Below are 24,242 nucleotides of genomic sequence, written 5' to 3'. Positions count from 1 at the left end.
AGAATCACTGACACTGTGTGTACTCCTGCCAAGCACAGGAATGGAACAGGATGCTATTTCCTGAGTGGACAAGGAGACATATCTAAATCTGTGCTATTCATCAGCTGCTGACCATTCAGTAATCAGATTCAGAATTATCAGCACCCTCCAAGAGGGGGAAAAAATGACATTTAAAATGAACCTTACACACAATCATTCCAATTCTTTTCCCCTAATTCAGTAATTCTTGGGGTTAGGGTTAGTTAGGGTTAGTTAGTACCTCCAGAGGCTAAGTAGGCTAAGTACCTCCAGAGGTTCCTCCAGAGGTTCCTCAATTATCAAAGTTATATGTATTATAAAGTTCTTATAGTTATAAGGCTGCATTATGGGTCATGTTAATTGACCAGGTGCAATCCAAACCTCAATAACTCAAAAACAGTTAATCCAATCAGTGATGACAATATAGGCTGTTCTGTTACTGGAAAGTTCAGGGGAAAAAGCTCTAGGGCTCAAACAAATAGCAAGAATATTACTGTACACATTTGAATCTAAATTTTCTTACTCAGATGTACAAGTAATCTATCTATCTATCTATCTATCTATCTATCTATCTATCTATCTATCTATCTATCTATCTATCTATCTATCTATCTATCTACGTGTTCTTACTCAGATGTACAAGTAATCTATCTATCTATCTATCTATCTATCTATCTATCTATCTATCTATCTATCTATCTATCTATCTATCTATCTATCTATCTATCTAAATGTTCTTACTCACATGTACAAGTAATCTATCTATCTATCTATCTATCTATCTATCTATCTATCTATCTATCTATCTATCTATCTATCTATCTATCTATCTATCTATCTATCTATCTATCTATCTACCTATCTATCTATCTATCTATCTATCTATCTATCTATCTATCTATCTATCTATCTATCTATGAATGTGTACAGCAAGTTCTGCTGCACTGTTTGTTCTGACACCTTCCTATGATATCCAGCATTAACTTTTGCTATATGCCAAAATGAAATCTTATCACAGTCAGTAGGGTAGAGTAACTGTAGAGTATGTCAGTTTCATAAGCTACTAAAAAGGCCATCTGCTTACACATGGATACAGATACAGATATAACCGGTATATTCGTTACTAAGAGCCGTAATCAGATAAGTCAATAGATACAATAATAATTTCTCACTATTCAGACTTGTGAGATGGTATGTAAGATGAGTTCAGTTATTTCAATTACATGAAACACTTCATGTCACTTATTTTTAATGAGAACATTTTTTAGGCCAATCACAATTTAATCAATATGGATTGGGTGTTCTGACACCTTTCTATCATAGGCAGCATTCATTTTGTCAGCAATTTGTTGCAGGTGATCTTATGTTGGATAGGAACAGATGGACTAACCTGTTACATCAGTGAGCCTTGGGTGCCAATGACCTCGTCGCTGGTTCAGTAATTGACCCGGAACACCTCACAATACCTTACACCTTACAATACTTTCTTTTGGTGATGCTCTGATGTGTTCCAGTCATCTAGCCATCATAATTCATTTAACTCAGAAGTCACTCACATCCATACACTTGCCCATTTTTCCTGCTTCCAACACATCAACTTCTTGAACTCACTGTTCACTTGCTGATAAACCTGATCCATCCTTTTTGGTGGACTGGGTTTTGGGTACCTGGGTCAGAGGAGGATATCGTTGCTCATCTCTGTGAAAAAGAATACAAGACACGGCAAACAGACTTCTTTAAAAAGTCAACTTTATTTTGCTTGAACAAGTGGACAATTTACATTTCTTTCTTTCTTTTCATTTTTTGTATAAAAAAATTCACAGTTTAAGTGATTCATAAAGAAAGCGGAATAAATATTTTGATTTGTAGCAATAATGGTGGTGTGAAAAATAACAAACCAAACAAACAGGGAAATAAAACTAGAAGAAAATAGGAGAGTTCTGCTTGATCTTTTCAACAAAAATTGAATTATTTACAGGAGATTACAGGGGACTGTGCATGGACATTATATTGCTTGTAGCCGGCTAAATAAGCTGGAATTGTTAATAAATAACTGGAAACTGGAAAAGTTTCAGCTCACCCTATAAAAAAGATGAAGTAGATGAATGTATTTAATGAACTGGCGCTAGAACCGTGAACGGATTTTGCACTGAGTAGCAGCAATGGTGTGTGCTTTATGAACCTGAGGTGAGATTGAGGCTCAGTGGTGTATGTCATTGAGCCAAAGTCTTGCGAAGGACTTTTGTGAACAAAATAAAAGTCTGTGTTTTGTGGAGGAACCGAAGGTGAAATACAGAAAATTGGAAGGTGTGTGAACTATACACATCTATCACATAGTGTTATCACATAGTGCAATTTAAAATGACCAAAAAATATTTGTAGGGAATGCATCAGCTGATATTGAGGTGAAGCCAAATTTGAATTTCTATTAAAATAGTTACTCAGAAAGCAAACCTATTCAACAATCCCTTCAAAATGATGACAAAAAAACCCCATAAAACATTATACATTATATAAAACAGCACAAAAACATATACACATATTGGCATTGGGTCACTATGAATGGATTACATCAGTGGTCCTCTAGCATCTTTTATATACATGGAGTTACAACAGATTCACTCTATCCTGGAGATGTTATTGTTGTTGCTGATGATGTCATTGTTGTTGTCGTTGATGCGGTTCAGCTCGTTCTGTTTCCCGAGTGCACGTGGCACCACTTTCTTTTTCAGAAAGATTTTTTGCAGGAACTTGTCACTGATGCTCAGGGGGAAGTAGCTGTAGATGAAGTACATGAGGCCGACACCAGGCCCGGCATAGTAGCGTACCCGAGGCTGCGGCGCGAGCAGTGACTCCACGATAGTGTTTACGACCGGGCTCAAGTCTTCAGAGGCTGATTTGGCAAACTTCTGGAAGAGGTCCTTGGTCTCCGTGACGTAGTCTTCGCCATACTCTTCTAAAAGGCTTGGTGACAGGTTCTGAAGGAGGCACTGGTGCTGTTTCTCCCAGTACTCTGTGTTACTGCTCTGTCCTAGGAACAATAATAAAGATGTGCTTTAAAAATGGCGCTCTTATTCTAGCTAAAATCTTAACGCTAACAGGCGTATGTCGTATTTCAGTAGCACACTTAAACACTTGTGAATATTTAACCACGCTTTTGTTCCTGTAAAACCAGGACATCTTGTGATACACACAAACACTACTGCATCATACAATGAAAGTACTGGCTTCCAGGATTAGTGAGTATTTCATCATAATAGGAAGAAGCTTGACTGAGAGATTAGAGATGAATGAATTGAGCGGAATGTAAACACAACTCTGGGTACAATTTATCCTGCTGTTCCTCTACCAATCCCCTATAACTGCTTTTGGCTGTGCAGCCTGTTAAATTGAGAAAAGTAAAGTGAGAAAAGAATTTGAGCAAGAAATGGTTTCAGTTAAAAGAGCTGAAATGGGGGTTTGTTTTAAAATGTTGCACAATTTCTTAGTCTTTCCATTGGTTTCCCGGTAGTAATGGAAATGTAGTTAAATGTTTAACGCTGTATATATTAGACTTTAAATTGGTAATGCTGGAATCTATTGACGTCAGTACTTCACTGTAGCTCATTATGTCAAGGAATAAGGTCGTCTGTGAGCAGTGACGCTTACTGGTGCTAATAGAGGCTGTTCGGGCAGGAAGCATGCTGCCTCTTGCTTCTTTTCCAAATATTCATTAGAGGAAGGTTGGAATTTTTTATACCAAAATTAAAAGAAAAAGACAACAATACGTTTTAAAGCAAATCAGGATGAAATCTAATACATGTTCTGAAACAAAGGTTTAGTGGACAGTGTGTCAGTGACTCACAAATATGTTTCCATTATAAGATGTTTTGCAAAGTTTAGGTGAAGAATAGAGTTATTATGAAGAAAATGTCTGCAGGTTACATCTGTAAATTGGAAATGTATGTGCTTCATGGTGGCCTTTGCTGACTTTGTTTTTCTCATACAAAGTCCTTCAAAACAAAAAGAAGTAAAACGTGACTCCTTTTTTTTTCAGTAGCCCAACATTTTGGGTTATTTTGTGTGTTTTTGAGATGAAGAGATGGGCTGGACTGGAATTTTTGCTGAGACCTGGCAACCCTGGTTGATAATATTCACTCTTATGTTTGTGTTTAATTGTGCATGTGTGTGTGTGTGTGTGCCTCACTGTTGCCGGAAACCACACCTGCTGCATCAAGTTGAACAAAGGTACATTTAAAACCACTTAAAAGAATCTGCTCATACTGGATTATACGTTCTCAGAGCTCAACTGTTTATTACCTCTTAGGAGAAATCAACTGTGATAGTCTCATGCACATCCATGTTAGTGAAGAGGATTCACTTCAGAAAAGTAATCCGAACTCATGAATGAAAGTGTTTTCTCACCTGTTTTAAAGGCAGAAGGAAATATAGTGGACACTTTGACCCCCCATGGCTCTAACTCATGACGGAGAGTGTTAATGAAGAGGTTTAGTGCTGCCTTTGAGGCCCCGTAGGATGCCAGACATGGGAAGGGTTGTTCACCTACACAGACACACACACACACACACACACACACACACATACTAAATCAGTCTACCCCAAGAACTCAACATGACTTAAGTGTTTAAAGCCATTTGCTTATCATCCCCTTTATTAACACCACATGTGTTAGATTTCATAAAACACACAATAAAAACCACTTTGATTTAATGTCCAGCCTTTTAACGTGTACTTTTATTAGTGCCGTGTTCTTCAGGTAAATGTAGATAAGCTAAAAAAGAAATAATGCATCAATTCCATGTACAGCACAGAACTCTCCATACTTAGTAGGCGGTGTTTCAGATACACCATGACAGCTCCTGATCCCCACAAAGAATTGCGCTATTGTTTAGTGAAGTGTTTGCTCCTGAGAGCAAGAACGACTCGACGAATCAGCACTGTGCCAGGAACTAACTATTCACAAGTGCAGGAGGAGCACAGCTTGCTGGGGGTTAATTGCACATCGCGCTGTTTTATATAAACATGTGGTTTGGCCTTGGGTGATGAGAAGTAAAATAAAGGGGGGTTTTGTGTTTCATACAGTGCCAGCTTAACTGTTGACAGGATCTGAAGACCGTTTGAAAACACAGCCCACCTGTGAGGAGGCTTACTGGAACATGGCAGGGAGACATTCACATGGTAGCGTCTGTTGTGCTTAAGTGCCAAAAAAAAACCTCCTACTCTGCCCCCATTGCCTAGTGAGATCCCTCTGATGGAGACATCTTTGTTTAACAGGGCCGGATGCCAGTACTTTAGCCAGGACTCAGGCCATAGCTTGAATTGGCATGAAGGCAGTAAACAAGGGGCGATAAAAATCGGGAGCATGGAAGGAAGGAAAGTAATGGCACTTGCACCGTGCTTGTGTTATCCTGTAATCTGAGGTCGAAACATAAGCTGTTCTCAGTGGAGGTAAACACTGAGCCCACATGAGTCAAAGACACATCAGGGAGATACGAATCTGGGATCTATTTTTACTATGTTTAGACATTTTTGGACATTTGGAAGAACTCCAGGTCTTTAAATGGGTTGAGATAAAGTCTTACACTAGATTAAGGAATGTGTGTGTGTGTGTGTGTGTGTGTGTGTGATGTGTGCTGTGTTTTTGAGTGCGTTATGTGTGTGTATCAGGTTGTTACAGGTTTATTTTGCCTCCTTGTGGTTGTGCAATTATTTGTAATGAGATTTAAAATGTAAATTTTATTGGTAAATGGTCTTTAAAGGTTTAACAGGTGAACACTGACTAATTCCAGATAGTGGAATAAGTGGATAAGTGTCTGCTGCAGTCTGATGGAAATTGAATGGACCCAGTGGACCCAGTGAACCTGTGGTGTTCACATGTATACACATCTGCACTTCAGGCTTTCTAATTTGCAAGTATGTGGACACTAACCCATCATACTCATACATGATAATGCCCCTGTGCACAATGGAATGTTTGCTGAGGTCGGAGTGGAAGAACTCAATTGTCTCAGACTGCACAGATCCCTGACCTCAACTCCACTGAACACCTTCGGGAAGAACTGGAATGCTGACTACGTGTCAGACATGCTTGCCCGACATCACAGCCTGACCTCACTAATGCTCTTGTAGTGGAATGAACCCAAATCCCTCGAGCCATGCTCTAAAATCTAGTGAAAAGCCTTCCTAGAAACATGGAGGTTATTATAATAGCAAATTGGGACTAAATCAGGAACAAGATGTTCAAAAAGCACACATGGTCTAGAGTCCACATGCTTTTGCCCGTGGAGTATACAGAGGCATTCAGGGTTATTTACATGTTGATGAACTGTATGGAGTATTTAATTTTGTGCCAAAATTGTAAAACAAAATGTACCATCCATAATTAATCAATTAATTAATTAATTAATTAATTAATTAATTAATTAATTAATTAATTAATTAATTAATTAATTAAATAATTAAATAAAATGTTTACTATTCAAATGATCTTATTTGCTGTTAAAAAAAGTGAATTATTTTTTCAGGAAGAAAGAACAATAGCACCACCAATGGTCAAGTAAACAAACACAGGGATAGGGCTGATTTCTTTCTAGCCCAGACTGTAGTATCAGTGTATCAGTGACAGTGGTGTCAAGAGACATGCCTTCATTACGAAACACAAAATGGTGTTACTTCCCTCTCTTTACATGAGCAGTGTGTATGCATAATAGTTTTATGGCCATGATGAGACCAGATACTATAATGGTCTTTAAATTGCCACTCGAGTTACTTAGAGGTCAGAATTTTTTTCAGCCCTGCCATTCAATTTTATGATCAACACCTTCATCTCTTTTTCCCATTTCTTTTGTGAATTTTTCAGCTTCCTGCTTGTGTTATAGGGTGTTACTGTGAAAATAAATTCAAAAACTATTGTATAATATAAATATGACATTAAAGCATGCATTTCATATCCAGATTGGGAGTTGCCTTCGTTTTTGATAAAATGGCATATGGCTTTGCTATGAGGATGTTTCACTCCAGAAAAATAAGATGTACAAAGTGTAGTAAAGGGATAGAGTGTTATATCCCGGATCTGCAGGAACTCATTACAGAACTATCAATGGAAAACTTCAGGCCAAATCCTATAAGGAAGAACAATGAGATTTACTGTGTGTGTGTGTGTGTATGTGAATTGATGTATGTTGAAGTGTGTATATATACCAGATGGACTGGAGATGGTCACTATTCGGCCTTTGTTCTGTCTCAGCAGAGGGAGGAAGGTCTTGGTAACGCAGAGGGTTCCGAAGAAATTCACCTCCATGCAGCCTCTGTAGCATGACATGAGGGACAGCTCAGCATCTCCGAAGTTCACACACACTCCTGCGTTATTTACCAGAGCCCACAGTCCTAAAAGACACCCAATGACACATTTCAAAAACTGTGGGTGTGCAACTGTCAAAGGGTGAAGCATTTCAACATGCAGCTTAATTATCAGTTATTGTTATAAGAATGATATGAATGATCATGAGGATTGTATTAGGGAGTGTATTAAGAGGTTAAAGGAGATGTACTGGATGTGTTGTTTTCTCATCCTCCTGTGAACTACATTATTGTGGATATGCAGAGAATGAGCAGAACAAGTGCCAGAAATGACACTTTCTCTTTGATTTTATTCTGAACAGATCGAGGGATTGTACTTGAGTTGCACAAGAGTTTCAGCTGTAACAGCCCAGCTGTTGTGTTTGTAGGCTTGGTCTCAGGTTCCACCGTCTCCCTCACACATTCATACACTCCATCTCCCTGCACTCATGCTTCCTGCATGTCTGCTTTGACCGCAATTTTTACAGACATCTGGAGAAGGATTTGATCCGAGCGATGGACAAAACAAAGAAATAAACACTTATCTGTAATTCATTAGTAGTGATGCAAATGAAGAACATGCATAAATGGGTTTGATGGCTTGTGGCTCTGGAAGGGAAAAATCAGATGACTATGTGATTTGTAGTGAACACTGGGAGTCTCTGAATTCACCCCAGAGCAGTGTTTCTTTGCCAAATGTATTACTAGATTATTCAGTGTTTTATGATGATATGTTTATCCAGGGTAATAACACATTTATAGACTTTCAGAGAAAGCATAATATAAAAAACAGAGTTAGACTGAATATCTAAGAAATAAAATATGGCATGACCTGCTCTTTATAGGGAAAACTATAAAGAGCTGGGTGGTATAATGCGGCCTGATTATAAAGAAAAAAAGTTTTATTCCTCTTATAAAACAGATTTAGCAGTTTATTGATGAATGATACATCATGTTTTTAAGCATTTATCATTTTATGCTGCAGAACATAAACGGTGGACAAACATCAAAAGCCACTTGTCATGGCAAGAAGAACTCGAAAGCAAGAAAGCCACCAGTCTTTCCTTTAATTGGTCACCTATCTAAATCAACAGCCACCTGAACTTCAGATAAAATCCACATTAAACTTCAGTAACTTTGACAGAGGCATGGTTGTTGATGCTGGGTGGGCTGGTTTAAATAGTTAATTGCACTTTACCGATAAGAAACGTTCATGGGCGGACTTATTCAAGCTGAGTGGAAGGCTACAGTAACTCAAATAACCACAAACCATGTTGAGCTGAAAAAAATGCACAACATGACATGAGCTACAACAGCAAAAAACCATATGACTCTACTGCTACTGAGTCTGCCAAGAGCAGGACCTGGAGGCTACATCTGGCAAGGAAATGAGTTGAAGATCGTAAAATGACCAGGTGATGGTTTTCTGATTTTCAGCTTGTATGTTATACACAGACAAACTGGTCAGGGTTGTAGGGGAACCAGAGCCTCTCTTAGGAGCAAGGAGGGAGAATAGAGTTTAATTCAATTCACGGGACCACACCCACATCCACACACACAGAAACTTTCACACAGCCTTTCACACCTCGGGACAATCTACCTGACCATATCTGCCTACCTGCATGTTTTTTGGAATATAAAAATTGACAAATTTCCACAGAAAAGCAGCTACGGCACACCATATACTTACGCAATTATGCTCATCAATCAGTGGAAAGTGCATTAAGGACACAAAAGACATGTACCTTCTTGTAGCAGAAACAATACTGTGCTGTGAGAGATGAACACTCATATACTTATATATACATTGTGCAAGATAACAAGAGGACACAAGAGGTCCGTTGTTGTAATGTGGTATGGTTCCTTATTTTTCTCTTATGACCTGATACAACACTGCATTTCCTTGTGCACAAGTCATTTAGTGGAATTTCTTTTATCATTGTCAGATTATGGTCAGTGTCTGAAATAAGAGGAAAATGACTCTTATGTTGGAAATGGGGCAGCGGTAGCTAAAGAGGTTAAGGCTCTATTTTGTTGATTGGTGTTTAAGCCTCGGCACTGACAAGCTCCCAGTGTTTGAACAAGGCCCTTAACCCTCCATGCTCCAGAGGTGCTGCATCATGGCTGATGCTGTGCTCTGACCTCAAATTCCACAGCTGGCATATGCGAAGAAAGAATTTCATTGTGCTGTAATGTATATGTGAAAAAAAGGATTCGTCTTCTATTAGGCAGCTTGCACTTTGCTCTAGTTTGAAAATAAAGTGCACCAAATGAAACGCTGCCAAGTCATACACATGGCTCAGCGAGAAGGCCATGCATTATTGAGCGCCAGTGACTTTTTTCCAAACTCGACGATTACCAACATGCAAATGCACCCACCCAATGTTTTACCTCAAGTGACTCCTGTAATGTAAACAATAGTAGAGGAAGTCATCCAAAAGGGAGTAAATTTGTACTTGCCTTAAAAAGGTCATTGCTACTCTATGGTGCGTTTGAAGTTTTATTTATAACACGTTGCTCCTGCCAAGAAATGAGAAGGAACAGAGAGAGAAAAAAAACAAAGAGGAGGACATTCCAGCAAGAAGGTGCTAAAAGGAAAGTTCCCCCCACCCCCGTTTTGAGGTTCTGAAATAATTTGTTCTTTGTTCATAGATTGTTTTGTTTTTTTGTGAGATATGTGAGTATGCCAATCTGACATCACCGGGTGAACATTGCTAGTACTGTTTCATGTCAGTGATCTCAAACAGATCAAAAAGAGAAACGCCCTGATTCCAATCTAAGTAATACTCTTAAGGATAATAGGAATAACTCAATTTCAGGTTTCAACAAACTACAAAGTTGATGTTTTTAGACCGCATTCCAACTATATGATGCAACTGCACTGAAGTACAGCACTTAGCTTGGCTAGTTAGTTATTTACGAGGTGATGAGTGTCACGTGTTGATGGTGATACCATGAGGGAAGCTGAAGCTTGTGAGAATGTAATGCAATATCCAGAAGTGTTGTGTCATGTGTTTGGAAATACACTTGTGTGAGTTCTTACCTTTGATGCCCAGCTTGGCCTTGGTGTTGAGCAGAGCCTGTTGAACCTGCTGTGGCTGAGTGATGTCCACCTGGAGCAAGGTCAAGCGAGAAGAGCAGCTACTCCTAAGGCGCTTTGCCCCCTCACCATCTGCGTCCAATACCGTGGCAAACACTTGGAAACCCATTGCGTCCAGACGCCTTGCTGTGGCATGCCCAAACCCTGAGTCACACCCTTCAGATGGAGAGAGAGAAAGAGAGAGAGAGAGAGAGAGAGAGAGAGAAATCTTCATTTTTTTTTAAAATGCTGCACAATATGGAAATAATATGGAAACTGGCAATACAACACTATTCAACTTAGTAGTAGTAGTTGTTGTATTATGGAGCAGCTGTTTAGATGTTAAAAATTTTCCACTAGTTTCTGTAGAAGCGGTTTATTTGCATAATACATTCCATTAAACATACTGTATATACAACAGTCTGTTTTATCACATTTATTTTTCATATTTTCTTCACAGCTCGGAACTTTTGATTGTGTTAAGAACAGAAATCAGAAACCTGAACGCATTTTTCTTTCAAGGTGACATTTACTTTTGCTCGACCGATGTTACTGTTTAACATGGAAGGTAATCATTTTTTTAATTATTAATAGACTTTATTATAGACATAATAGACTTTACCCTGTCAAAATTCTTAAAATATTTAAAGACAGAAGAAAGTTATTCCAGTATAAAAGATTTCTTTCCCGAATATTAGTTTTGTAAGTGGTTTCATTTCATGTGTCTGTCTTTATCAGTAGGAAAAAAAGAATTAGCTGATAAATATATTGTATTGCATCATGTATTTAGGGATTATTGTCCCAGTAATAAGGATTATTGTCTCAATAATCTTTCTCCATTGTTCTAAAAAGTCATCTTACGCAGAGGAAAGAACATTCTTGACATGATTTCTTTCTTTCTGCTTATCCTTCACTGTTTATTCCAGGGGACTCGTGGCAGGGGAGACTCTGGACCCGGTGGCAACCCATCACATGACACAATCACACACACTACGGACGATTTAGAGATGCCAATCAGCTTACAATGGGACATGGAATCACAAAAAAAAGTTATATGTCATATAAAAAGAAGTTATATCCACTAGGTATGAAATATTTTGGAAGTCATTTTGTTGTTTAAAGGAATTTCTTATATGTATGAAGACACCCTGTAGAAAGATATTTAACTAACATACGTCTCTCACTCTTATAACTACACATCTCTCACTAGTTAGTGTTTGCTTTCGCAGTTAATGAAGTGCTTTTAGATGAATAACTGGATAACTAAAACAAAACGCCAAGACTTTAAGTGACTAGGTTTACAATACTTTTGTCATTTCGCTCACCTCTAACACCAAGATAGTCCCCATAACACATACAGGAAGCTATTTAACTGCTTAAACAATGCTTTATGGAATGATAAAAAACTATAAAACGTTACAGCCTCTGCAAATGTAAAGGAGGAAGCTGGTGGTAAATGTGGAGTTTATACGGTAAGAAGAGAATCATTTCCTTTCGAATCAGTTCCTCAGAACAGTATATGTCTAAGTTTCACCTTTGTCTCATTGGATAATCTCAACCGGAACCTGAAGATTAGAACCGCTGCCACTTCAGCCAAAAATAAACACCTGTTTCTTCTTCACCTGTACACCCTGAAGAGGATGGATTCCTTTTTGAGTGTGTTTTTAATTCTGCATTTCTTCCCCAGGGAGTTTTTCCTTGCGGCAGTTGTAAAGCCGCTTTGTGTCTATGTGACGATTGTTAAACATGCTATATGAATAAATTTGAATTTAATTCAGTTCAATTGAATCTCAGACACATAATAAACAGGTTAAACCCACCTGTGTGGCTTCCTACAGGTAGTGACCATAGTGCTTTAATATATAGCAGACAATCAATTGGTCAAATCAAGCAAATTTGTGTGGAAAAAAAATCCCTATTATGACATCTATAAAATCAGCATTTTGAAGACTTGATAGGTATGGAAAGTATTCAAAAAAAAAAAAAATCAAAATTACTGTAGAATCTGTATGGGCTTCATAATGTTTGACAAATAAAATATTGTTAAGAATCTCTAATTTGTTTGGTTAGACCAGCTCAATTTCCAGAACTGCACAGACAGAGCTGGAGATCATTAAAAGAAAGCAAGGTGAATGAACTCCAACAGGCTACAGTGCCCGAGTGATGGCATAAACCATGGCAGCCCTGTGATCATCAACCCAAGCTTGTAAATAATATTTTAAAAAAACATGCCCACATACACACACACACACACACACACACACACACACTAGGCTCAGTGTGTGACTGGTCACATGCTGGCAACAGGCGTATTATAACACATTCATGAGAAATCAAACACTCTATTGCCATAAGCAGATAAATGTGTAAACCTTGCTGGACTTTTAACCCCAGCAGACAGATTGGAGTTGAAGATGGAAAAACAAAGCTGGAAGAAATTTCCCACCTTTTCTGACCTCTGATCTTTTCTATGTTTACTCTTATGAACACTGCGTCATAAATACAATGGATCGATTTTTATCACAAGTGTTCCGCAAGAGATTACGGAGCGGGTCATAATAAAAAAAGGTTGGAAGCTCATGATCCTAAGGAAAATCCATAAATTTTGGATTTTACAACACACTTCACGGTGCCATCACCTTTCCTCTGGTGATGAATGTGTTGGGGTGTAAAAGTGCTAAATACTAAACGCGTGTTACGGTTTTTGTTATCATAAAAATCACGCACTTGATTTCAAACACACGTTTATCTCAAGGTCTTCTGAGGACATGGTACAATCTGGCAGCTCTTTCACCCGTGCATTCCACTCCCTACTGTATCGGGTAAATGTACACACCAGTTCTTTAGACAGGTTCCAAGGCTGTGTGTGTGTATGTGTGTGTGTGTGTTTATATTGGGAGTACAACTGGTTTTACAAAGATTAACTGCCTAAACGCTACTTTTCCAAATCTAACATTCACTGTGGGATTAATGAATAATAACTATTGATTTATTTCTCAAAACCAAAGAAAAGAACAAAAGTCTGATGTTCTTCTCTGATCCTCTGTCCTTTTTATTGCATATATAAAAGAACCATAACCTTTTTACATAGCCACATATTCTGGTAATTTGTAAGTTTTTAAGTTTAATAGTAAAGTAAAATAATAATACACACACTGTGTCAGCAATTTGCCAGGGATTGCTTTTTATACTTACTTAAAGTATAAGACAGTTAAAACTGTTTACGGTTATAAAGCACTGACAGTGGAGACTCCTTCTGTAAATGTTATCCATAATGTCAAGAACTGGGTGTACTTGGCTAACATAAGGTAGCATAAAGGTAACTAAATATATGACATAACTTGAAATCTATTTCAGAATGAGAAGAAAGATTAGATTAACTAGAAAAAGCTTCAGGCGTTTGAGATAAGAAATGTAAAAAAGACAACAAACAAGTTTGTTATCTAGCTATTCATTCATTCATTCATTCATTCATTCATTTCTGCTTTGTCCTGAACACAAGGCAAAAAACATGTATCTTTATTACTTCTGGTCAGATAAAACAGTGTTTGTTGTTTGTTGTTCTGTTCAACTGAAAGATTTTTAGATTGCTTTTTTGCCATTCTGGTGATTTCCATACAGATTTCTAATAATAAGCTCATGCTCACATTCCCCTTGTCATTAAGTGGCAACATTCTAGTGTTCATCTTCAAGTTAAAGCTGCAATCAGTCATTTGTGTACCAAAATTTGTTTGTCTAGCCCGTATACCCTCAGTGATTTCCCCAAAACCTTCCTTCCAGTACACACACACACACACCCACACCCACACATGCACATTACCAGGAATAAAGCACCTAAACATGACTGACAAATGACCAGACACACCCACATCTCTGGCCCACATCACTCACTGTTTTTCCTGTTTGCTGAGCCTGAGAGATTTTTTATCTGCTAAGAAACTACTATAGATTTGATTGAAGATACCGGAACGTGAACAATATAGTTTCCGGACAAAAAAAAAAATCACTTACGGCACCTTTAATGTTGACGAATAACTGGATATGGTATTTGTTATTTTTACTTCATCCTTTCTTATTTGATTATATCTGTTTACTTTGTTGGGAAGGTGACTGCAATGTTCTGGTGAGCTCAAAGCCATGGCAGTGTCTGGGGGCAGCGGTGGCTCAGTGGTTAAACCTCTGAGCTACTGACCCCTAGCTTATAAAGTTCAACTCCAAATACCAAGCTAATACTGTCGGTCCCTTAACATTCAGATCAATCGTAAGTCACTTTGAACGAACAGGGTCAGCCAAAATAATTATATTGTAACGTGTAGAAAGATGGATGATGTGAAAGCGGTATTTATATTTCAGGAAAACGGTTCGGTGTATCGCTGGACTCGAAGATGAACTGCGTTCTGGAGCTTCTCCAGGGACATTGAGTAAAGGAAAGGCATGCCAAAAACTCTGAAGGAGTAGCAGCTATGCACATACACACACGCTCACACTCACGTACATCTCATCTAATCGTTTTCACACTCTCGGGCTCTCCCTCCTCGGTCGATATGGATTTGTTACAAATTGCGCGTTTGCTACCATGTTATTCTCAGTGTACACCGAAACACTATCATAGCAGCACAAGCTCCAACAAGGGGATTGGCACTGAACAGCTCGCACTTATGCAACAGATTTATAGTAGTCTCATTAGTCATAGAGTTGAGGGTTCCAGTACACCTACACTGAAGAAAATGCTGCATTGGAGTTAGTTCAGTAAATAACATGGTCATAGCTAAAGAGTTCCACTTTCGCATCAAACATGTCATACGATGCGGGACTGAAATACATAATGTACGATTTCAGATAATAACAATAGCATCCACCTGCAAGAATCTGGTCTTGCAGGTAGCAGAAACTATTCCGTCTCCCTGACTACGACGAACAAATATGCTCACAAACTTTTCATTTTGCACGTTAAAGATTATTCATTATTCTCCAGCTGCTGGATTTGTTCATTTTGTTATTAGCCACTCCTAAAAATTTCAATGCTTGCATACGTCCTAAGAACTAGGCTTAAAATCTTATGCTAGCTATTACTTTTCTTGCTAGAAGACAAGCAAAATATTAGCATAAGCGCTGCGTAAAATCTCGGGTCACTGGGAGCCTATCTCAGGCGTCAAGGCAGGATACACCCTGGACGGAGTGCCAACCCATCACAGGGCACACGCACACTACGGGCAATTTTTATAGACTTCAAACAGCCTAGAAGTATGTCTTTGGATTGTGGGAGGGAACCCACCAAGCACGGGGAGAACATGCAAACTCAACACACACAGTGAGCAGGAACGAGACTCGAACTCAGGATGCTGGAGGTGTGAGGCAAACGTGCTAACCACTAAGCCAGCATAAAATCTGATGCATAAAATCAAATTAGATGCAAGAGAGAGAGATAAGCAAAGTCATGTTCCTAGACAGCACTGGACGAATGCGTAGCTAATTCGACATGCATCCAATTCAACCAGCTCTGTGACTGAGTCTCTGTGGAATGCAAGCTCTATTCAACTCTTGCTGCTTCAGCAAGGTTAACAGAATTTTTAGAAGTGGTGAGTGTCCTACAACCAATATTAGACACATTAACACTGTTTATGTGTGGAATAAACCAAGGCAGCAGGCACCACATGTTTTGGGTTTTGTGTAGAAAACCCTCGGTTTTGAAGTATCTACAGTTTTCATTTGTGTCCATGCTAAAATTAAATGATTCCATTGTAGGTGTTAAATCAGCAGTGGGGATTTTGCTGGGAGTGACTCCGTCCAGCGCAGCAGTTTGTGTGCCAAGTCTTGGCGGATTGCTTGCTTGCTTGCTGGCGAGCATGTGCATGTGTGTGTGTACGTGTGTATGTGTGTGTGTGCTGAAAAATGTATATGCAATGAGGAATTGCACTGCACATGTTTGCATATTTGGCATGGGATCCAGGAACCCACTGAACTTTTCTACACTGAAGATAAAATTTAAAAGAAAAGGGGGGAAAAAAACATGTATAAAAGCAGGGATTTGGTCTTGTTGCCATGCCAGTAGACAGCCTTTTGGGGATTTAAGGAACCCAAATGTGATCCTGCTCCTAACCCAGGGTTTTAATCTCTCTCAGTTCCTAACAGGTTTGTTAGATTAAAAAAATGGCGAGAAAGCTCGGAAACAAGAATGTTATTCTAAGATAATATTGTTTTGTTTTTTTTGTTTTTTTGATACAGCAGTTTTGGCTTCACAATGTAGGTCACCTACATCTCACAGCTCTTTCATTCTCCATCACTGCATGACGCCCTCCCTCCTTATAGTGTAGCCTAATTTACCTACAAAGGAAATGTAGAGAGAAAGTTCAAAGCTTCATTTGGCGTGTGTGTGTGTGTGTGTTTGTGTGTGTTTGTGTGTGTGAGACTCAGGAAGAAAGGAAGAGATAAGCAGCAAAATGAGGCTGGAAAAACAAACATTTCTTTCCTGGCACAGACCGAGTAACCTACATTTAGTGCATCAAGTGTAGAGTTGTGTGTTTGTTTCTTGATGTGTAACAGCAGACATGGACTTTATACCACAGGACTGCGAGTGCCAGGTGGCACTTACTTTGCGTTCTTGATGCTGCTCTGTGTATCACCTCGAAGCAGAGAGAAGCTGATTCAGAAATGGTGAAACTTAATTACATGTCAATCAAACGAGTATTTTCCAGGAACCATATAGAACTGACAGTGTTCACTTCACAAGCAAATATTTTAATCATATTTTACACACGTTACAGCTCGGTTGTGTTTCCTTGCCTATGCATCAAATGTCTAATGAGGTGTTTGCAGGAACACGAAAGTGAACAGTAAGTGTAGAAAGCAAATGCAGGAGTCAGGGGAATAGGATTATTCTGACACACACACACACACAAATTATTAACTTAACCTTAACTTTTGCATCAAAATTTTCATTATTAAAGATAAGTCAAATGTCCCTATAAGGGCAGAATTGCCAAGTAACCCTATTATTATGTTAGAAAAAGGCACTAAACACTTGCCTGCCCACACACACACACACACACACATTATAAGCTTTCTGAAGCTTAGTGTTTGGACAAAATGTGCAGAAAACATTCTGGATTTTGTGACCCCAAGGATTTCCCAAAACATCCCCGAGTGTAATTACACAATCTGAGAAACCTGATATGTGTTATAATAACCTCCTCCAACCAGCCAGCCAGCAAAGCTCCAACCAACTGAGTCATCCTGAGAGATCCTGAGGGAGCTGACAATATGATATAATTCAATCAGACAAGAAAACGCTTCAAAAGTGTTAAAGGAGACGAAAAAACAAAAAACACACACCTGCTGAGTTTCAGTTTGCTCCCTGAATTAGGGACAACTTTAGACCGAGCGTCACCGCGTGCACAGCAAATTCCTCTTGTGTTTAGCATCCAGATGAACTTAAATGAACTCTGTGAACACTTGTTGTTGGGGCCGGGGGGGTGGGGTTGGTTTGAGGGGGCAGTTTTATGGTGGCGGTGGTGGTGGGGGGTTCGGTTGAGGGGGCTCTTTGTGCATGCTGTCTCATGTTAGACCTCAGATTCAATCGCACTGTTCATTTGTCTTCACTGAAGCACACAGTGGGGGTGTTTAATGAGCACTTTTACAAGTGTTTTGTGGGCCATGTCTAATCTATTCTGATCTAATCAAATATAATGTGAACCCACCGCATTTTAACAGCACTTTAGTTTGGAGTTAGTTATACAGATCATTCATTCTTTATATCTTTGAAACATACCCTTTTTTTATGTGAGTTTCAAGCATACAATTTGTTTTTGATGCAGATTTGTGAAGGAGCTTGGAGTCAATAAATAATACAGATTTTTTAATTATTACTACTAGTTCTACTACTAATAATAATGCTGCACAACATTAGGTCACTCTAGAAAAGATTTGTGTGTTGATTTTTCCTTTTTTTCACACATATTTATCATTCTTACCTGTGATGAAAACTGCTTTGCCTTCGACAGGCAGGACCGGTGGCGGGGCAGACCATAGCGAGTAGAGCCAACAGGTGGCACAGAAGACGGCAAGTGCCAGCACAGCGGGCATGCACATAGCACACAGTCTCTCCACCAGCAGCGTGGCACCCAGCCATGCCACGAGCGAGGGCACGGCACTGACGTGGGATGCCAGGAACTTCTTCAGCGTGCCTCCGACGAACACAGACAACACTCCCATGTAAATCCAAAAGGACAGGGCACAGGCATCCATTGTACTCTATATCTATGTCTCTATTTCTTTTGCTCTTGTCTCTTTTTCTTTCTGCTTTCTAACTTGCCCTGTGCTTCTTGCAGCTCTATCTTCTGTATTCTCTCACTCACTCACTCTATCTATCTCTTATAGAAGTGTGCACCCACGTGCTTGCTTGCTCTTGCAGTTCCTTTCACCTACACGCTCTCTCTCTTACACACACACATACACACACACCACTGACATGCACACGCAGGAGAGTGCACGCTGACTTTACACACTCTGCAACACCGAGTCAGGCCGGTGAATTGGCTGAGCAGAGTGCGTGCATATATATACACATCCCCACACGGGCAGGGAGGGGAGGGGCTTACCGGAGACGGATCTAATCATAGCACAATGACCAAAGTTTTATTACACTTATTATTATTATAACCAAACCCCTCTTTCTTGGTCTATCTTTCTCACTCTCCCTACCTCCCTCCCTCCCTCTCTACCTCTCTCTCACTCACTCACTCTCATACACACACACTTTTCTTTCTATCCAAGAAAGCATGTCCTCTCCTAGCCTTTTTTGTACCCCCTTTCCCTCTTGTTGAGTGCCAGATTTTGTCTAGGCTTTTAAAGGAGAACGCGTGTGTGTGTGTGTGTGTGTATGTGTGTGTGTGTTTCATAGGCTGATGTAACTTTGAAACTAAACTAATCTGAAACTCTTTGTCTGTTAAAGGCACATAATGTTTCTCTGGAGTGTGCGTGATAGGCAGGTGTCACTAAATGGTGGGTTTCTACTTGTTTCTTAGTATTTAGCACTCTGTCTCATATTACCAAAGATATGATAATTAGGGCTTTTCTCTCTCTCTCTCTCTCTCTCTCTCTCTCTCTCTCTCTCTCTTCAGTGCTTGAACACTTTCTTTAAGAGTTTTGTCTTTTGCTACCTTCATTCTTGTAAACCACGACAAAAACCTTTATCCCAAAACAATTCCCAATCACACGTGTGTGTCAGCAACAGGCTTCTTTTCTTTTTCTTTTTTTATTCCAAATGAATTGTCTAGCCTCCACCAAGACGATGATAAAACCCAAGTAGTTGAACAAACAAAATGTCTGATTACTGTGTCATTAATGAACTCCTCTATCAACCTGAATCATTTCCTTCTCTTTTATAAACGGCTCACTCAGTCAGCCAGAAAAGTTATTCCTATTAATCCTGGTTCAGTTAAATAAACAGTGATCTTTCAGTGTAATTTTGTGGCTCCTGAAAGTACACAAGTCTTGCCAATATGATTTAAAAGTGTGACTACATAAAGAATTGCCCGTGGCTCTTCCTTCCTGTGCTGTACACCGATATCAAAGCACACAGTAAATCTGATTGGAGTAATCACTTTGTCATGTAAAGATATACAGATGTTAATACACTGGATATACAACACTAACTGCACTGTAAATCCTGATGAGTTATCCTGCAACCTTGATTGCTTTGAGTAACTTATAAAGATTTGAGTTTACTCGTCTTTTTTCCAAAATTCCTTTTACTTATGACAATAAAGACATTCAGGCATTCTTTGCTACACATACTTAAATTACGTTAAAAAGTTAAAACCATCCTAAAAGAAAGCACTCAGGGGCATTTTATCTTCAGGTAAATCTACAGGTGTGGACGCAGGGAGAGTGAGTGAAACTCCACACAGACTGTTAACAGAAACCAGGTTAGAACCTAGGATTCTGTTGAGCTGTGTGAAGCAGCAGTGCTGCTATTTTATTAGCTAGGTAGCCATGAACTGTTATGGGTGTCACTTATCTAGACTTTTATAAGAGAGGGAATTTATGAAAGTGGACCTTTATGGCCTAGATTATTTGCTTTTTCTACTATTATTAGCTTCTTCTTCTTCTTCTTCTTATTGAATGTCACTGTATTCATTTAACCCTTGCGTGTAAGGTAGCAGAGTCTCGGCCCCAAGCCACCCAGAGCAACAGCGGGACTAGAAGAGAAATGGATAGAGAATTACGTAAAACAGGTTGTTTTGGAGTCCGTTATTAGTATGTCTTTTTACGTTCGTTAAGGAAGATCAATGTAAAGTATGAAAGTAATCCCATATGCGCTATCCAGTGATGTTTGTGTACTCAGATGCATATGATATAAACAATTTTAAAAGATGCACGTTTATACCTAGGTGTACATTAACTAACAAACGCTTATACATACAACTTCAATGTATCTTAAATGTTTTTACTTCAACTCAATCAGACCAGGTTCTTTATCTAAAACTTCATTCAAAACCTGACATGTAAACACTTAAGTAATTTATTCGTTCCACTGTTATGAGGTGGTACACCTACACTTCTGTTGAAAGTTTCGTTTTTTTTGGCTTATTGTTGTTTCAACATAGTGACACAGAAAAAATGGAGGATGGAAACTTTCTCAACCTGTTTCTCAACTTGAACTATGATTATGGCAAAAATGATGCCTGATAGCGTGAACTTTCTGTAACGTTGCGTACATCAACCGTCAGTTCTGTTAGTAATCTTTTCTGCATGTGTGTGTATGCATGTGACGTGTGTCTTTGAGAAAGAACACTGATCCCTTTTTCCACAGAAGAGCTTTAATGTTGGCTATTATCTTTGTCATGTACTAGGGAAACAGTTTTGACAACCCTCTGCACTTTGAGCTCAGAATTTTTTCAATCGCTGTGACACAACCATGTCAACCAGATACACAAACACTTATTTTCTTTATTCCTTTATTGTCAAAGGGAAAGGTCCATGAATTAAGGCTGGCCGCCAAGGAGATGAAGTAAAGCAAGTCAATAAATTTGCATCTAGAAAGAAGCAAGCATGGTAAAAGGAATGATTGTTACCAATTATACCAATTAACTCCTTAATCTTCCAACAATGTCAGCGAGCGAAGATTTAGATTTAGTATCTCTTATGGTTTGGAATGGAAAAAAGAAAAAATTTCAATCAATCAATTAATCAGTCAATCAATACCACACAAACTAGGATAAAAATGGCTGCTAATAATAAATGAATGGGAAAAAAATTGAATAAGACAAGAATCCACAGCACAGGGCAAAATCTACCAAAAAAAAAAAAGGAAAAGGTATCACTCAGTCTCCAAGCCCAATGGCTTGGTCTTGTGCTACTCGAACATCTCTGGTACATGCTGTTCCCTGACTTTGTGACCTCCAAGGTACACAGCTGCCAGTCACACACACTCTTCCCCCACCCAAACATGTTAAAGCCTTCATCTAGACGAAGCATACGCCAGACATATGTCCTTCGGTATGCGAGCTCTGTAGTGAAGGAGCGATTGAGGACAGAGCTCGTAGCCATCCAGTGGCACAACGCCTGGGGGCAGTGTGTAGATTGTCTACTTGAAGAATGCATGCAATTTGGGCTTAGTCAAAAAAAAAAAAATCACTGAAACTCCCTGAAGGGAAGAAAGTGAGGACAGAAACCTACTTAACATGCGTTGATAATGATCGACAATTTCTTAAATGTTCTCCTGATAACATTACTAAGTGGAATGTAAGTGTGGTGAAAAACGGGACAAAACCAGTAAAATGATGGAAGAAAAAAGCAAACGTAGAATAAAGCATAAATAAATAGGAGAATAATAGATTTTTAAATCTATAAGAATATATTACAGGTAGGCTCGTTCTCTAGTGCAGATGTTTTTCTTTGAACAGACTGTGCTTGGATGATGTGCGCTATCCTTTCTACCACCTCTAGAGGGTGACATAGAATTAAAACTGACAAGATGATCGTATACACGTACTAAATATTGACTAAAACTCAAATACAAGCTCATTAGTCAGTAGCACAGATCACAGGATAGAGTCTGGATTCTCCGTAACCCTAACCACAGGAAGTGCCACATTTTGGTATAAAAAGAGAGAAATGGAAAGATTTTCAACACTGACAGGATGCTGAAAGCACGGCAGCCTGCTGAATACATCATGTCATAGAAAGCTTAGCTTGCTAACCCAGTGTGAAATTCCAATTGTGCTGCTTAGCTTCTTTTGGCTGCAGGAAACCACAGAACACCAACCTTGGCCTACACTGTGCATGAACCCAAGCCACTTAAAGCTCTGGGTTCATTTTGGTAGAACTCTTGCCTTGATTTACCCTTAGTCATAGTTTCCCAGACCAACACCCCCCTTCTTATAAACACACAGGCGTTTGATCATTTTATGTGTTGAGTGTCTCTTTTGGCAAACCTGACACACTGTTAGTCAGCTAAATCTGAACAGTTGCAGGCAAAACTTCAAAGATGTGTCATTTATTAATTTATCTTTGTGAATTTGCTTTATTATGGGCAGGGTCGTGGTACAGCTAGAATCTTTCCCACTGGGAAGCGGGAAAACACCCTGGATGTGACCACAGTCCATCACAAGACACACACATATTCACACACTTATCCACAACCATCTGAATGAACTTTAGCCAGTTCATTTCTATGCAGGTTTCTGTAAGAGGAAACCCATATGGACAGGATTAGAAGATGAGAAACTCTCACATATTGTGGCTAGGAAGAACTAGGATTCATGAATCAATACAAGCAGGTTTGGCTGTCATTTGGCTTTCCTAAACCTTTGGACAAATTTACTCTAGTAAGCACGTTTATTATGTTACATAAACTTGATTAAAATGAACACAAACGTGTGAGTGTCAATACATAGGCTAGTTCTAATTGACTAGCATAGCAAAACATGTGGAATAGAATTTATCTCATTTTATACAACTGAGCAGTTAGAGTTAAGGGTCTTGCTCAGGGGCCCAGCAGTGGCAGCTTGGGCTGCAAACTCACAACTGTCTAGTCAGTAGTCCAGCACTTTAACCACTAAGCTACCACAGCCCTTAAATTAAATCACTTAAATCATCAGGAAATGGTTTAGATTTTGCATTAATTAGCGTGTAGTTTTAAATCCAATGTTGTCTCAGAACGTATAGTTTTGCTTCCAGGTTGTTGTTGATTGGCTGAATTTATAGAAAAAAAATAATACAGGTCTCATCTTTCTTCATTTAAAGTGTAGTGTAGAGGCAAGATCTTATCTGCATATATGTCTTTTAGATGTTTATACAGTTTATTAGGTCTTTATTGTCCGTAGCAGGGTTCAAAAACCCTGGAAACCATGGAAATAGGAAACCCTTTCACAAACAAGACGTAGATAAAAGGCATAAGGAAACTAAATTCAAGATACGATTTGGTGGTGCTACAAAGGGAAAGCAGGCAAAACATGGACAAAATAACCAAACAAAGAACAGGTGAACACAGTTAGGCAACAAACCAAGAGCTAGGGCAGGAAACAAATGACAAGAGCTAGGGCAGGAAAAGAGATGAGAGCAAAGTATTTGCATGGTTTGCAAAAAAGGGTGTGTAGAATTTGTGTGGTATAGGTTTCAAAACCAAAAAAAGCACGTAACTGATTGTTTAACTGGTTAAAGACAATTAATTACATTTTGGTGTAGATTTAGAATAGGATGAACCTTTTTTTTGTCTTTAACAATATCTACAATCCCCAAATCTAAGTTCTTTAATAAAGTGCTTCATACAATTATACAGCCCATCATGCTGAGATCTATCACC

General features: G+C 39.0%; 1 protein-coding gene across 2 annotated transcripts; it reads right to left on the bottom strand.

The window, feature by feature from the left end:
- Positions 1-2,618: 2,618 nt before the first annotated feature.
- On the bottom strand, positions 2,619-18,973 carry hsd11b2 (hydroxysteroid (11-beta) dehydrogenase 2). 2 transcript variants are annotated; one of them, XM_058382115.1, is made up of 5 exons: positions 18,406-18,971; positions 10,400-10,612; positions 7,219-7,404; positions 4,423-4,560; positions 2,619-3,049 (listed from the first exon to the last, which is right to left on the bottom strand). In XM_058382115.1, the coding sequence occupies exons 1-5, from the start codon at positions 18,677-18,679 to the stop codon at positions 2,637-2,639; spliced, it is 1,224 nt and encodes a 407-aa protein (XP_058238098.1). In that variant the 5' UTR covers positions 18,680-18,971; the 3' UTR covers positions 2,619-2,636. The 2 variants fall into 2 exon arrangements, with proteins under 2 accessions (XP_058238098.1, XP_058238099.1); XM_058382116.1 differs by lacking the exon at positions 4,423-4,560 and having other exon boundaries at positions 18,406-18,973.
- Between the last annotated feature and the right edge of the window lie 5,269 nt (positions 18,974-24,242).

The sequence above is a fragment of the Hemibagrus wyckioides genome, linkage group LG27 (genome assembly GCF_019097595.1).
Source record: "Hemibagrus wyckioides isolate EC202008001 linkage group LG27, SWU_Hwy_1.0, whole genome shotgun sequence".
Classification (NCBI taxonomy): domain Eukaryota; kingdom Metazoa; phylum Chordata; class Actinopteri; order Siluriformes; family Bagridae; genus Hemibagrus; species Hemibagrus wyckioides.
The sequence above is the reverse complement of the archived record's forward strand: the minus strand, read 5'-3'. Positions and strand labels throughout refer to the sequence as shown.

Excerpts from the sequence above, each read along its gene's own strand:
- hsd11b2 (XM_058382115.1), bottom strand. The coding sequence starts at position 18,679 with ATGGATGCCTGTGCCCTGTCCTTTTGGATTTACATGGGAGTGTTGTCT. Across the intron at positions 7,405-10,399 it reads GGCCAAGCTGGGCATCAAAG|GACTGTGGGCTCTGGTAAAT; the intron begins GTAAGAACTCAC and ends GGTGTCTTTTAG. Across the intron at positions 3,050-4,422 it reads TCCTTCTGCCTTTAAAACAG|GACAGAGCAGTAACACAGAG; the intron begins GTGAGAAAACAC and ends TATTGTTCCTAG.